Raw genomic sequence first — 12,508 nt, forward strand, 5'->3', positions numbered from 1 at the left:
CATTTGAAGTCAGCAAAGCACTATCTCTGATGAAAAATAGTAGGCTAGAAGTAGGTGAATTGTATTCAGGAACACCCGGGCTCAGGGCCGTAGAGAGCATATCCGGGCCCGGGGGAAAATTGCAAATGCGGGCCCTTTCCAATGATGTCTAATTCATATAAATACGCATAATCTCGAGTCCGGGCCCCTCTGAAAACTCCGGGCCCGGGGGAAAAAGTACCCGATTTATTTTTGTTTATTTTAATTGCAATGTGTGATTATTTCAACGTACTGCAATCCACTTATCAGAAAGATTAATATGGAAGGCTCTAAGACTTAGTTGAATAAATAAATTTGATAATGAAGATTTTTGAAAGATTCGCAAGTTGACCATATTGACTTTTATAGAGTGGAAAATTTAGTGGCAAATTTTGAGTAGACTCTCTCAAACTATTACGCCGCTTCCTTTTCCTCAACCGATGGTTTTGCCATGTACTGATATCGAACACATTTCATTGCCTGAAGAAATATGAAAAAGCAACAGCCATCTGCTGCATAAAATCGCGCAGTCCCATCCACTCAGTGAGACCAGACCCCTAGCTAGACCTTTTTCGATAGAAGGCTTTACGAATTTAGCTCACATGGTAGCTTCCAGTCATCGCTGAGTAGAATAGCCACCTATTTCTGATGATAATTTCGAGAACCAAAGGATCGAGTGATGAGCGTATCTCCTTGTGGACCAAGAAATTATAAAGGTTATTCTGCAAGTACCATAATTAGAATAGTTAATCATTTATGTTTGAGATATTACATTGAAGACATCACAAAATGGCTTGGTTAGAGGCCACCTTCGCCACCTTAAAGGTTTAGGTACTTTTATGTTATCTGGCAGCTAAAGTAAGGAATTATATTTTGTTTATCAACTCAATGGACCCATGATCTACATTATGGAGTGCTTAGTTAAACCAGGAAATATTTAGTAATTAAGTCTTTGACTTGAGTTTAGCCTGCTTATTTCCTCTACTTCTTCTTTGCTTAGCTCTTAGCCTTAAGAACTGCTTAGACCTCGGGGCGGAACACCGAGGTATATTGCCATATTCCCCGATAAAAGGGTGGTATTTCAGGTGATTTGAATTGAAATTTTTTTGAAATCTTAAGAGTAGGGCAACCGAAACTTCATTTTTGTATAACATTTCATAAAATTAATTTTTGATAAATCACATTTTGCCTTAAATTTTAATATCTTTCTCCATATTATTTATTTACAGTTACATTTTACGCGATGTACGTCCACACATACCCAAGGGATACGTCTACACATTACACGATATCGGTTTAGTTATCAACAAATTAATGGGTGGCGCGTATCGGTGAGTACATAGTGTTGTATGATACAAAATGTGTAATGTTTTGAGTTTGTTGATGTGTGAAGAATATAAGCAGTTTGCAGCAATTACAAATTTTTGTATTAGCAACGCATTACAAAATAGGTTTAGTAGCGCAGCAAAGCGAGTTGACAGTGCAACTTTCCATAGCAAAGAAACAAAAATGGGAAAAATAAACAACATTTGCGACTGCTTACCTTATTATTTTGTATTTCAGTGCCAAAAATTTAATTACGCTTGTTGGAAGCTGTGTACGCTTTATCCTGTTCCTCTGTTTCACTTTCGCTACTTGTTTGTTTTCCCATTTGATGGGTTAATAGGTCAGTCATTTGACTCGGACACACTTTACTCCACCCAAATGTCCATGATATCCACCCGCCCCTTAATGGTGTGAACTGTAAAACCGAATTACTTTGGCTGACTTGGCTGTTCAACGGATGTGTTGATGTTCACAGCTGTGTGCTTATGCGACTTTGTGAAGAGCTCTGTATGTGTGTGTGTTTCAGTATAAACATACCATACTGAGAGTGCCCCTGTGTTAATCTGAGTTGTTGACTTTGTGCTTCGGTGCACTGGATTAATTTAAAGGTGCCTTGAATGCTCCACTACTCTTGGCCTACTGAAGTTTGTACATCTCTAAATGGTGTGTACGCGTATGCGGGTATGGATATGTATGCATGTGCATGCTTTAATTACTCTCAACGGCATACACATTTTCTCCATTCGCTTATTTTGCAGGCCTTTTGTGCGAAAATTGGCTCTTCATAAGGTTGCGCTTGAACTATGAATTCAACGTAATTTGCAGCAAATGAAGTAAATGCCATCGCACTTGTGTGGAGCTTACCAAAATTGTTTGAAATTTAATTTGCCTTTCAAAAATATTTGAACTTTGTGCGATTTAGTCTGTGAATAGTTTCATGCTTAGATTGAAAATGGTGATTTTGCTCGAGGTCAAATTGTAGTGCGTTCCATTTGAGTGTCAGAATTGGCAGAAAGCTTCTGGATTTCAAGGAACTACGGAAAGCTTAATTGAAACTTTTTCAATTAAATATGTTATATTCGCAAACATGTGTACCTACTTATATGCCTACCACATAAAACAAGATGAATATATTTATTTAATGCATGAAATGGAGTTTAAATTAGAAAAGAAATAATTAAAAAATAATGGACAAATTTTAGGAAAAATTTAGGATAGCTGCCGACAAATTGCTCCTTCAATTTTTTTGCTTAAATCTAAGCGTATACACGGTGGCGCGAAACTAATAACCCTATCGGAAGATTTGTAATTTTTGCAAATGACGTCGTACGTCCATCACCTCGGCTCTTCTGAACTAGGTGGCTGCAGTATATAAAACAGACAAAGCATAATATTTTTTTTTATTATTTAGTAAAGGAGTGGGTTTTATTAAAACGTTCTCAGTAACAATTTGTGCGACTCTAATTTCCTAATAATAAATTTATCTGTGCTATTATACACCATTATCGGTTTAAGAATTAGGTGGCAGCGCTATACTCCAATAATATTAATTCTCGATTTATTCATTAAATTTTGTTTATAATCTAAATGTTTCTTTAAAATTTATAATTAATTTATAATTATATTGTACCATGGCGATATACCTATATATTATATATTTTTTCGTAGTCAATTAATTTGTAACAAATAACTGGCAGCACCTCTACAAATATTTTTTTATTAAAGCTAGTTTGCACACCTTTCATTTGTTGGCCACATCTGTGATAAATTGTTATTTTTGCATTAAAATTCGGGTGGCAATACTATCAAATAATTTTGTTGACAACTATTTTTTTTTTTTTAAAAACCCACGGAATTGGCACTGTTTACTTTTTTAAATTACTTATATCTCTTAAATACAATCAGATGGCAACGCCCAGCTGAAAAAAGTGTTATACACAAAGCATCTACGACTCATATGCTTTCCAACGGACTGATACTCTTTTGAAGAAATTTTCATAGATCCATATGTATATCATATGCATCAATTTCTATTGTCCCGTGGAAAAATAAAGGCGCGCTAAAAGAATTTTCAATGATGTTCTGTCGGTGGCTGCTTTTCTTACCTCCCTTACCCCTTACTTAAACGCAGTTGCTCCAATTTAGTTGCATGCTCCGTTCAGCTGCCTTAATGATTCCTGGCAATGTCGCTATGTGGCTTTTGTGGCCATGTTACTTTTATTTCTGATCGGAAATTGATTCATTAAGGACCTGAAAATAGCCGTTTTTATTGCCGGCTATGCGGCCAGTACTATTTACGAAAATCTGCACACACTTTTCCTCTTCGCGGGCAGAATTCTGTGACTTACAAACATGTGGTAAGGTTGGATTTTACGTTAGTGTTGAAAATTTTATTTTTTAGTGGGGCGGGAAACTAACTTAAATGGTTTAAGTACAACCACTAAAAAATGATCAAGCGCTTTTCAAATGTATGTAATTCTGCATGCAAGGGTATCATAGGCATATCCTGCACCACACATGTCAATTTTCAGAATTTTGATGATACCGGGATTTTCGGGATATCATTTTATGATTCCGAGATATTAAACGAAGTATATAAATTGCTGCATTAAAATATTTATCGGTTTATATTAATTTTTTCAGACTAAATTACAGTTTGTTTTGATCTGTGATCTTAAAAAAATTAAAGCATTGATGCTTGGTTTCATTAATCAAATAAAAAATTATCTCTCAGTTAAATTTAAAATAAATTGAACGGCTAGTCAAATGCCTTTATAATTTGTCCTTGAAGCTAACTGCTGTGAGCGTCGGTAATTTTTGTCTGTGATTCTTTCGCACTCTAAAAACACAAATCTCAATCTATGTTACAATTAAAGCTTTCCTTTCCTCAAAAAGTAGAATTTTTGTAATGAAAATTTGACTAATAGCATCTAATGGAAAAAGATATTTTCAATAAACCCTAGTCCCGGAATTTTCTGAAATAAAGAAAAGGTCAGAATCCCGGGATTCAAGTCAATATTACAAAACGATTTATGCAGTCTTAAATCATACGAAATGAGTATTTAAAAGTGATTGACTGAGAGTCGATGCAAGTCTTTAAGATTTGATGGCCTGCTATCATGAATAGCAAATTACTTCTTCTGGTAAGACAGATATTATTCGTTGCTGAATCACTCAAGGATGAGTGCTTCACAGCTAAAATGCTAATTTTAGTTAGAAATTTAGTTATAAGCATCGACTGATCAGATTAAGTTCAGTTCGTGCCAAACAAGGCCGGCACGTATTTTTCGGTAGCCAAAGTGTCCATCGAAAATACGATAAATTAAAGAGGAAAGCTTTAGGCTACGTTTTTCTTTTTACTGATACTGACAAAATAGTTTTTTTGTTATATGTATGTAAATCAGGTGACTTGAAAGAAACTTAAATTCTCTTAGCACTTAGGGAGTGCATGAAATGTATATTCTATGTACAGGGTGAGCCAAATAAGCCCTATTAATGTTTAGCACAAATAATTTTTTTTATTTTTTGACATATTTATTTTTATTTTTTTGTAAGTTATATTTGAATTGTTGGAAATTTATTTTGGAACCCTACCGTACAACACAACGCGTTAAAATGATCGACTTTTTCTATACTTGTCAACGATCAGTTGTTTTAACGCAGCGTAAATATCGGCATATGTCGGATGAAGCGCATTTCCATTTAAATGGTCTTGTCAACAAACAAAACTGTAGATTGTGGTGCTCTGAAAATCCAAGGGCAACACACCAACATCAGTTGAACCCATCTAAATATACTGTTTGGTGCGGTGTTATGGCCACTAGCGTTATCGGTCCATATTTCTTCGAAAATGAGGATGAAACGTCGGAATCGATTTCAGGAGCTTCTTACAGAACATTGATTGAAAACTTTTTGCGGTCAACGTCGGAGCAGTATCCTAAGATGGAGCAACTGCGCACACGGCTAGGCAAAGTATGGACCTGCTGCGTGAAATTTTTGGCGAACGTGTGATTTCCAAAAATTCAGATTTCCCTTGGCCACGTCGTTCGCCAGATTTGACTGCGCGTGACTTCTTTTTATGGGGATATTTAAAAGATAAAGTGTATCTTATTAAACCAGAGACTATTAGACAGCTGAAGCAAAATATTCGAGACGAAATACTGAGCCTTCAACCAGAAACATTATGTGGTGTAATGGAAAACGCGTTAAAAAGAGCCAATCTTTGTATCGAGAAAAATGGTGGACTGATGGTGGTGTTCTGATGTAATATTTCATAGATAATTTCCATAAAATGTATGTAAATCAGGTGACTTGAGAGAAACTTAAATTCTCTTAGCACTTAGGGAGTGCATGAAATGTATGTTCTCTGTACAGGGTGAGCCAAATGTATAAAAACAATTAACCAAAATAAATGATTATTGCTAAAGTTATTTGTGTTTAACATTAGTAGGTCTTATTTGGCCCACCCTGTATATTTACAGCTACAGCTCCAAAACTAACATTATGGATGTTATACTGCATGTACGTGCATAAGTAGTACGTATGCGTGTAAAAAACGTTGAATATCTCAGCTATTTTTAGTCTCGCAGAAAACGTATGTGCTAGGACTTCAGCAGATGTTTATGGCTGCTCTGCATCTACCACATTTGTGCACATATTGACGCATTCTTAATGCTCATGAATAATTTGTGATGATTTCAATATTGCAAATCACTCATACGCCACCGGGTAGCAGTAAGCGAATAATTGTTTTTCCTCCGTTTATAGCTTTTATGCAATAGATTTGTATAACTTCGCTGTGGTGCAATTTATTTTATTTCTTTACCGCTCCCCTTCTACATGTGGGCCGCAGACGCGTAATTCCCCTAACTGTTTTCTTTAATTGTATTTAAAATTTGCCCGTGCTTCGTTTTCGTGTCTTCTCTTTCAACGTTTATGTGTATATATACTGATGCACCCTTTGCTCTTTGTTTTATACTTTTTATTCCAATTTTCCTGAAGCATAAAAGCTACCTAAATTCCTTTTACCGCTTGCCATTTTCTTATTTGGTGCTTATTATCACTTATTTTGTAGCAATTTTCGTTCCCTTTTCTGCTCACTTTATTTCAGAGCTTAAAGTCAAAAAGTGGGGTCCTTCGCTAAAACAAATGCTGATCTAACTACATTTTGATGGTGATGACGGTGATGATGTTATTGGCAGCATTTTTGTTTTTTTGAGTGTTTTTTTAGTAGCTGGTAATATTGATGTTGATGAGGGTGCAGGTTAGCATTACCATGCAATCCTTTTTTTCTTGGGGTTAATTTTTTCTTATTATAATATTTGCTGTTGTTAAACTTAACAATATTGTCTGGTTTTCGTAGGCGACAAAATATTTGTAGTATCGTTCTTCTTTAAATTTAATTTTGTTGGTTTGGCTTTTCATTTTAGACCCTTTTGTTTTGAGGTTTGCGGTTAGCGCAGTTCTAAAAAGTTAAATTTTTTCAGACACGTATTCTTATTTTTGTGTGGTATGTATCGCAGTTTTGCTGGAGGAGTGTCGTATTCAAAGAAAAAAAGGAAAATAAATACTAAGAAAATCGGCATTAAAACTTTTCAATTTACTATTACTTTCTAAGTAAAAAAAAAACTACATATTTACTTCAAATAAGATATGAAATATTTCTAATCATATAAATGTATTGTAAATATGTATATACTTGGCACTTACTCCCTTTATTGGGTGTTTGTCCGAGCCCATACTCTTATTGGGGATGTGCGTCTTGACGTTTACAACAAGTGGAGGGACCTTACAGTTTCGACTCCGAACGGCAAATGGTTTTTTATGAGGACATTTTTCGGGGCAGAAATACACTCAGAGGTTTGCCATTACCTGCCGAGGAGCACCCGCTATCAGAAAAAACCGTTTTCTATCATTTGGCGTTTCTTGTTCGGAGATTCAAACGCGCTCACTTCCGAATGGTAGACACAAACCAGCCCATTCGGCTATTCTTTGGTTTGGTTTCATTGGAAATATCAACAAACTGCAAAGGTTCTTAATGACTAAACCGTAAAACTTGAATAAAACACTTGTGGAAAATGCCATAATAAGATTGAGTTTAGTGATCTAGAAAACAATTTTTAGGCAAAGAATAGAGAACCATTTTTTAATTAAAACGAAGAATCCGCAATCTCGCGTATAGAAAGGATAATAAGAACGAAGAGTTCTCGTTGGAATACGAAACTGAAAAGCAAACATTAATGAAGGACAATCGTTATCGCCATTTATCGTGCGATATCAAGGAGACAAAGAGAAGGTTGACCTTTTGCTTTCAAAGGGGCTTTAGGTTAATTAAAAGAAGACGGATTTTATAAGGAGGGATGGGAATAAAAAATTCAAGGGAGCTAAGGGTATATTTAAGGAAGATATTTCACATTTGAGATGAAGGAAAGATATGTGCAGCGGTTTGACAGTATAAGGCTATGAGAAACTTATGGTTGCAAACGATTCAGATATGATGAGGTTGATGTGCTTATTTGACGAAAAATTCGAATCAAATATGACACTTAGGTATTTAACATCATCAATCTCTGACTAAGGGTACCGGAGACGATAAAAAAAAAGAAATTCAGTAGCCTCATTCTGAAGTTGTGTAGAATATTTGCTGTCGCAAAAACTTTGAAGGCAAGAAACAAATACCCATATAATTGATAGAAAAAACATATAATATAGGCATTGCTTGAGACTAGGAGTTTTATCCCATGAATATTATAGAAGTTGTAGAGATGAGGAGGAGGAAGAAACATTTGAGCACTTCCTTTGCAATTGTCCAGCCTTAGCACTTTTTCACTTTTCTTACAGAACTGTCTGCCGTGGGGATTAGACCAATCCTGCGCTTCATAAGAGCCACAAAATGGTGTCATGAAGCTAAATAAGTTCCCCGTGTCGCACAGTGGTATCACAACGACCTGTGAGGTTTAAGTGAGTTATTCGTATGGACCAACTACTACCATAACCTAACCTAACCTACACTCAGCGAAAAAAATATTTCAGCTTCAAAATTCTGACCAGTTTTGACTATTATTTTTGTTTGTTTTAATTCATTATCTCACAATTTTTTATAAAGGTAAATATGTAACAAAAAACCATATAAATCTATTGTAAATTTCAAAATTGACAAAAAATTAAAAAAATTGAAGAATTTTCAAACTTTTTAATCTGAATTAAAAAAAAAATTGTTTAGGAAGCTTTATAGCCCATTGGATTTTAGTTGATAGAAAATATTTTGATTGTTCATAATTTTTTTCCTGAAGGCTTTACTTTTCATGGATTTCTTAGATAGAGAAAATACGCGCTGTTAGAGGAAAAAATATAAAGAATCAGCTATATTTTCAGTGACTCTCATATTCAAATTTAATGTTTTAACGGCTTGAAGTATTGATGAAAATTTTTCAGCAAACCTTGAAACTTGGATTAATATGGCCTTCACTAAAAAAATAACTATAAAAACCTATAAAAAATAATTTAAAAAATAAATAAATAAATAATCAAAACTCTTTCACTTGTTGAGTTTCTTTATTTCTTTCGTAAATGAAAATGTTATCGAAATTTTAAAATGTTGTATCAGGTCACCAAGGACGAAATTTCAAGAAAAATTTTGAGCTAAGTGAGTTAATAAGGGTTTTTGTTTCTCTTCTCCTTGGCATCAATCTTCAAAGATAATACCGGATTTGGTTTCTTTTCCGTTGCTAAGCGAGGATAAGATATTTTTTGTGACAAAATTCGCTTTTGCCGACACCAATATATAAAATTCTCGAGAAAAATTGCTGATTTTCTTATAACTTTATTATAAATTACTACCAAAAAGATTGTTGCCGAATTTTAAAAACCTTTTAATTCAAGGGTATTGGTTAATAATAGCTCAAAAATATTAAATAGTAAAAATCAAGTTGAAAACTTCTCATTGTATTGTTCTTGGTAACGTCGTCTACAGTCCATTACATTCATAGCTATTAAAGACAAATAAACTCTTACTGCTCTGAATTAGCCGATTAATGTATGGGTTGGGAAAATAGAAATCCATTGTTTTTGCGTAACATTTTTGCGCAAATGGTTTAAAACTATTTTATGGTTGATCCTTAGCTCTTGAGCCATGCTACGACTACTAACATGCCGGTCAACTTCGATTATGTCATTCTGTAAAATGTACTGAATTTTGTCTTTGTTGACTTCCATTGTAGCACCCTGTAACTTTAGTGTGAAATATCACCCTGACAATGGGCATAAACTTTAATCTACAGCAATCTACTGAGAAAATAATGGATCTCTTGTTTGCCAAACTAATATTATGCAATTTGCTACCACCTACTTCTCGTAAAATCAATTAATATCTGCAAAACTTACTTATCGACGTAAAGTTATCGACAGACAAAAGTTAACTCTAGAAGCTGAGTACAGATAACACTGTGTGCCAAAAAAAAAAAATTAAATATACTTTTATGGAGACCTACCACAACTTGTGGCTATAGAAAAACTAAAAAAAATGGTATAGGAGAAATTTCCAATACACCCCCCTAAAATCTCCGCCCTTATTCCCATTTGGCGTAAGTTATACCTACATACATACCAAATTAGTAAAAAAAAATAAAATCTTAAAACTCACACAACTCCATTAATTTTAATTCAATTACAGTCAAATATAGCTCATTCGATGCAAAATTAAATTTACTATAACAGTAGTGTACTAAAAAAATCCTCAATATCGTATAATATCGTAAAAAAAACAAATTCGAAATCGGATGGAAATTGGCGAAGTTAGAAGTGATTCTTCACATCAACCTACTGAAAAACGGTTTTATGGCCATAAAATGGGATTCTGGGGGTGTATTGGAAATTTCTCCTATACCATTTTTCTTAGTTTTACTATACCTACAAATTGTACTAGGTCTCCATAAAAGTATAAAATCACTGTCGCACAGTGTAATTTGGTGTTTTTCGATGCCCAACATCCGGATTTATGCATTAAAATAGAAAAATGAATAAAAACTGCTTATCGTCCCGCATAATTCGTAGGCGCTCATCGGAATAGTGTTGCTCTGACGAGCCAAAATTGAAAATACCAAAACCAAAATCAGAGCCAGCCAAACTAGCAACTAAGAAGTACGTGAGCATATTAGTATGTTTGAAAGGAATGCAGGTAGGAATTGTGGAGAAAAGTTCTTGGTTTCTTTCCTACGTTCATCGTGGAGCTCACACGTTTCATGTTGTACACAATTATTTAAGCAGAAACGGCGATAATACCATTTCACATGCTCCGCATTCACTTCACGTGTCCTTCTATAAAGTTTTCCCGTTTCCATAGCTCAAGTTACTTATTCTCGAAAAGCTTTTTGAGGTGATTTGCCTTTTTCAGTTTTTACGCATTTCTTCATTTACTTAAGCGAAAATTCTTTCACATGCATCTGAACAACAAATTTAAGTGTCACTTAGCAAACAACCATTACGAAAGTTACAGCAACCTTAAATTGGTTTCAATTCAATTGGCTTCTCATGTAATTTATATAGACAGATATCGTCTGGATATCAAAGGCTATTGATGCCACATCTTAAATCGTCAATGATTAGCTGGTGAATCTAACCTTTAACTGATTCATACTACGCACATATTTACTTTGAAACCTATACTCAAAAGAACCCAATGTACAACAAAACAATCAATTATGAATTGGTCAGTAAAAAAATGTATCTTAGGTATGTGCAACAAGCATTCGAAAAAGAATATGCCGTTTGTTAGATATTGATAAATGACACACATCCATTTAAACTACAGCTGTTGCTTTTACATAGAAATGGAGAAATAAACAAATACAGCAATAGGGGTTAAACAAAGCGAAAATAAGAACAAGCAAACCCTTTTTCCGACCGGCAAAGGGCAAAGGACAAATCACTACCATTTTAGTGCAATGGGTTAAAGAAGAGGTCAGCTCGCATCAACTTTACTTGGAAATTAAATAAAGGGGTGAAGAAGAAGACAAAACAAGCAAATAATTTTACAGGGTATTTAAAGTTTGAGTTTATATTTTATTAGTGTTTTGTTTTGTTTTAGAAATTGTGGACATTTTCGGTTGCTAGTGTAGTTGGTATTGAAAATAAATAAAATCGGACTCTAACCAGACCTTCTTTCAATATGACGGTAATTTTAAAAAATGTGAACAATCGATATTGACAATTTTTTTTTTAATTTTGTGATATTTAAAAATGTGAAAATATGAAATTAATAACTTTATTTTAAATTGTGTAATTTTGGAAAATACGATGAGAGCGAAATTTTTTTATAAAGTTTTGTAATTTTCAAAGTTTAAAAAAATGCAATATTAATGAGAAAAAATTTTAAAATTGTGTAATATTTAAAAACGTGAAAATATGATATCGATAAAATTTATTACAAAAAATGCAGGGTATTTAAAGTTTGAGTTTATATTTTATTAGTGTTTTGATTTAGAAATTGTGACCATTTTCGGATGCTAGAATTGCCTAACATAGCGCTGAATAAAAAAATTATTTGAAGAATTTGGGTGGACTGACTCGAAAATAGTGCACGTTCGTGTTAGCCGTTCGATCTGATAGTCTCATAGGGCTAGAAGTTGCGCTTACCGTCAGTATATTGCGATATCGAGTTACATGATAAGACTAGATGAAACTTTTTGTTATGAAACTTGGGTTTGAGAAATAAGTTGCAGTGTGTCAAAAAAAAAAAAAACATGGCATGGTGAGTTTTTTCTACAATATTTGTCGCTTTTCATACTAATTTTTGATCGTTCATTTTGCAGCTTCACATTATTATACTAAAAACTATGTTTTCATACAAAATTAACGAATCAAATGCAGCATTAAAAATATTGCAAATATTGCAAAGAATCGCTGTGTCAAAACTTTTTGGACTGACTATAAGTTGCAATATTAGAAGTCTACTGCGATTTGGACTAATAGAAACACTTTAATGCTCAGTTGTCGCAAACTCTCAACGACTGCCTACGCAAAAGTTTTTCGACAAGCTATGTGGAAAACCGTAAAAAGTAATCCAATCATACAATGGGCCAGGCAATGGTCCTGCCTGTTTCCTCGCCATAAGACTGCCGGCCAAATAGATTTCGGCCAAGGAGATCTTCCCCCTGAGTGTTGGGAA

At 34.1% G+C, this 12,508-nt stretch overlaps 1 protein-coding gene across 17 annotated transcripts in view; it reads left to right on the forward strand.

The window, feature by feature from the left end:
- Positions 1-12,508, forward strand: part of LOC128867812 (transient receptor potential cation channel trpm) — a 319,297-nt gene that overhangs the window by 217,002 nt on the left and 89,787 nt on the right. For all 17 annotated transcript variants that reach the window (XM_054109329.1, XM_054109326.1, XM_054109325.1 and 14 more), the window contains one exon: positions 1,248-1,349. In XM_054109329.1, coding sequence (XP_053965304.1) covers positions 1,248-1,349 — 102 coding nt within the window. The remainder of the gene's footprint in view (positions 1-1,247; positions 1,350-12,508) is intronic.

The sequence above is a fragment of the Anastrepha ludens genome, chromosome 6, assembly GCF_028408465.1.
Source record: "Anastrepha ludens isolate Willacy chromosome 6, idAnaLude1.1, whole genome shotgun sequence".
Taxonomy (NCBI): domain Eukaryota; kingdom Metazoa; phylum Arthropoda; class Insecta; order Diptera; family Tephritidae; genus Anastrepha; species Anastrepha ludens.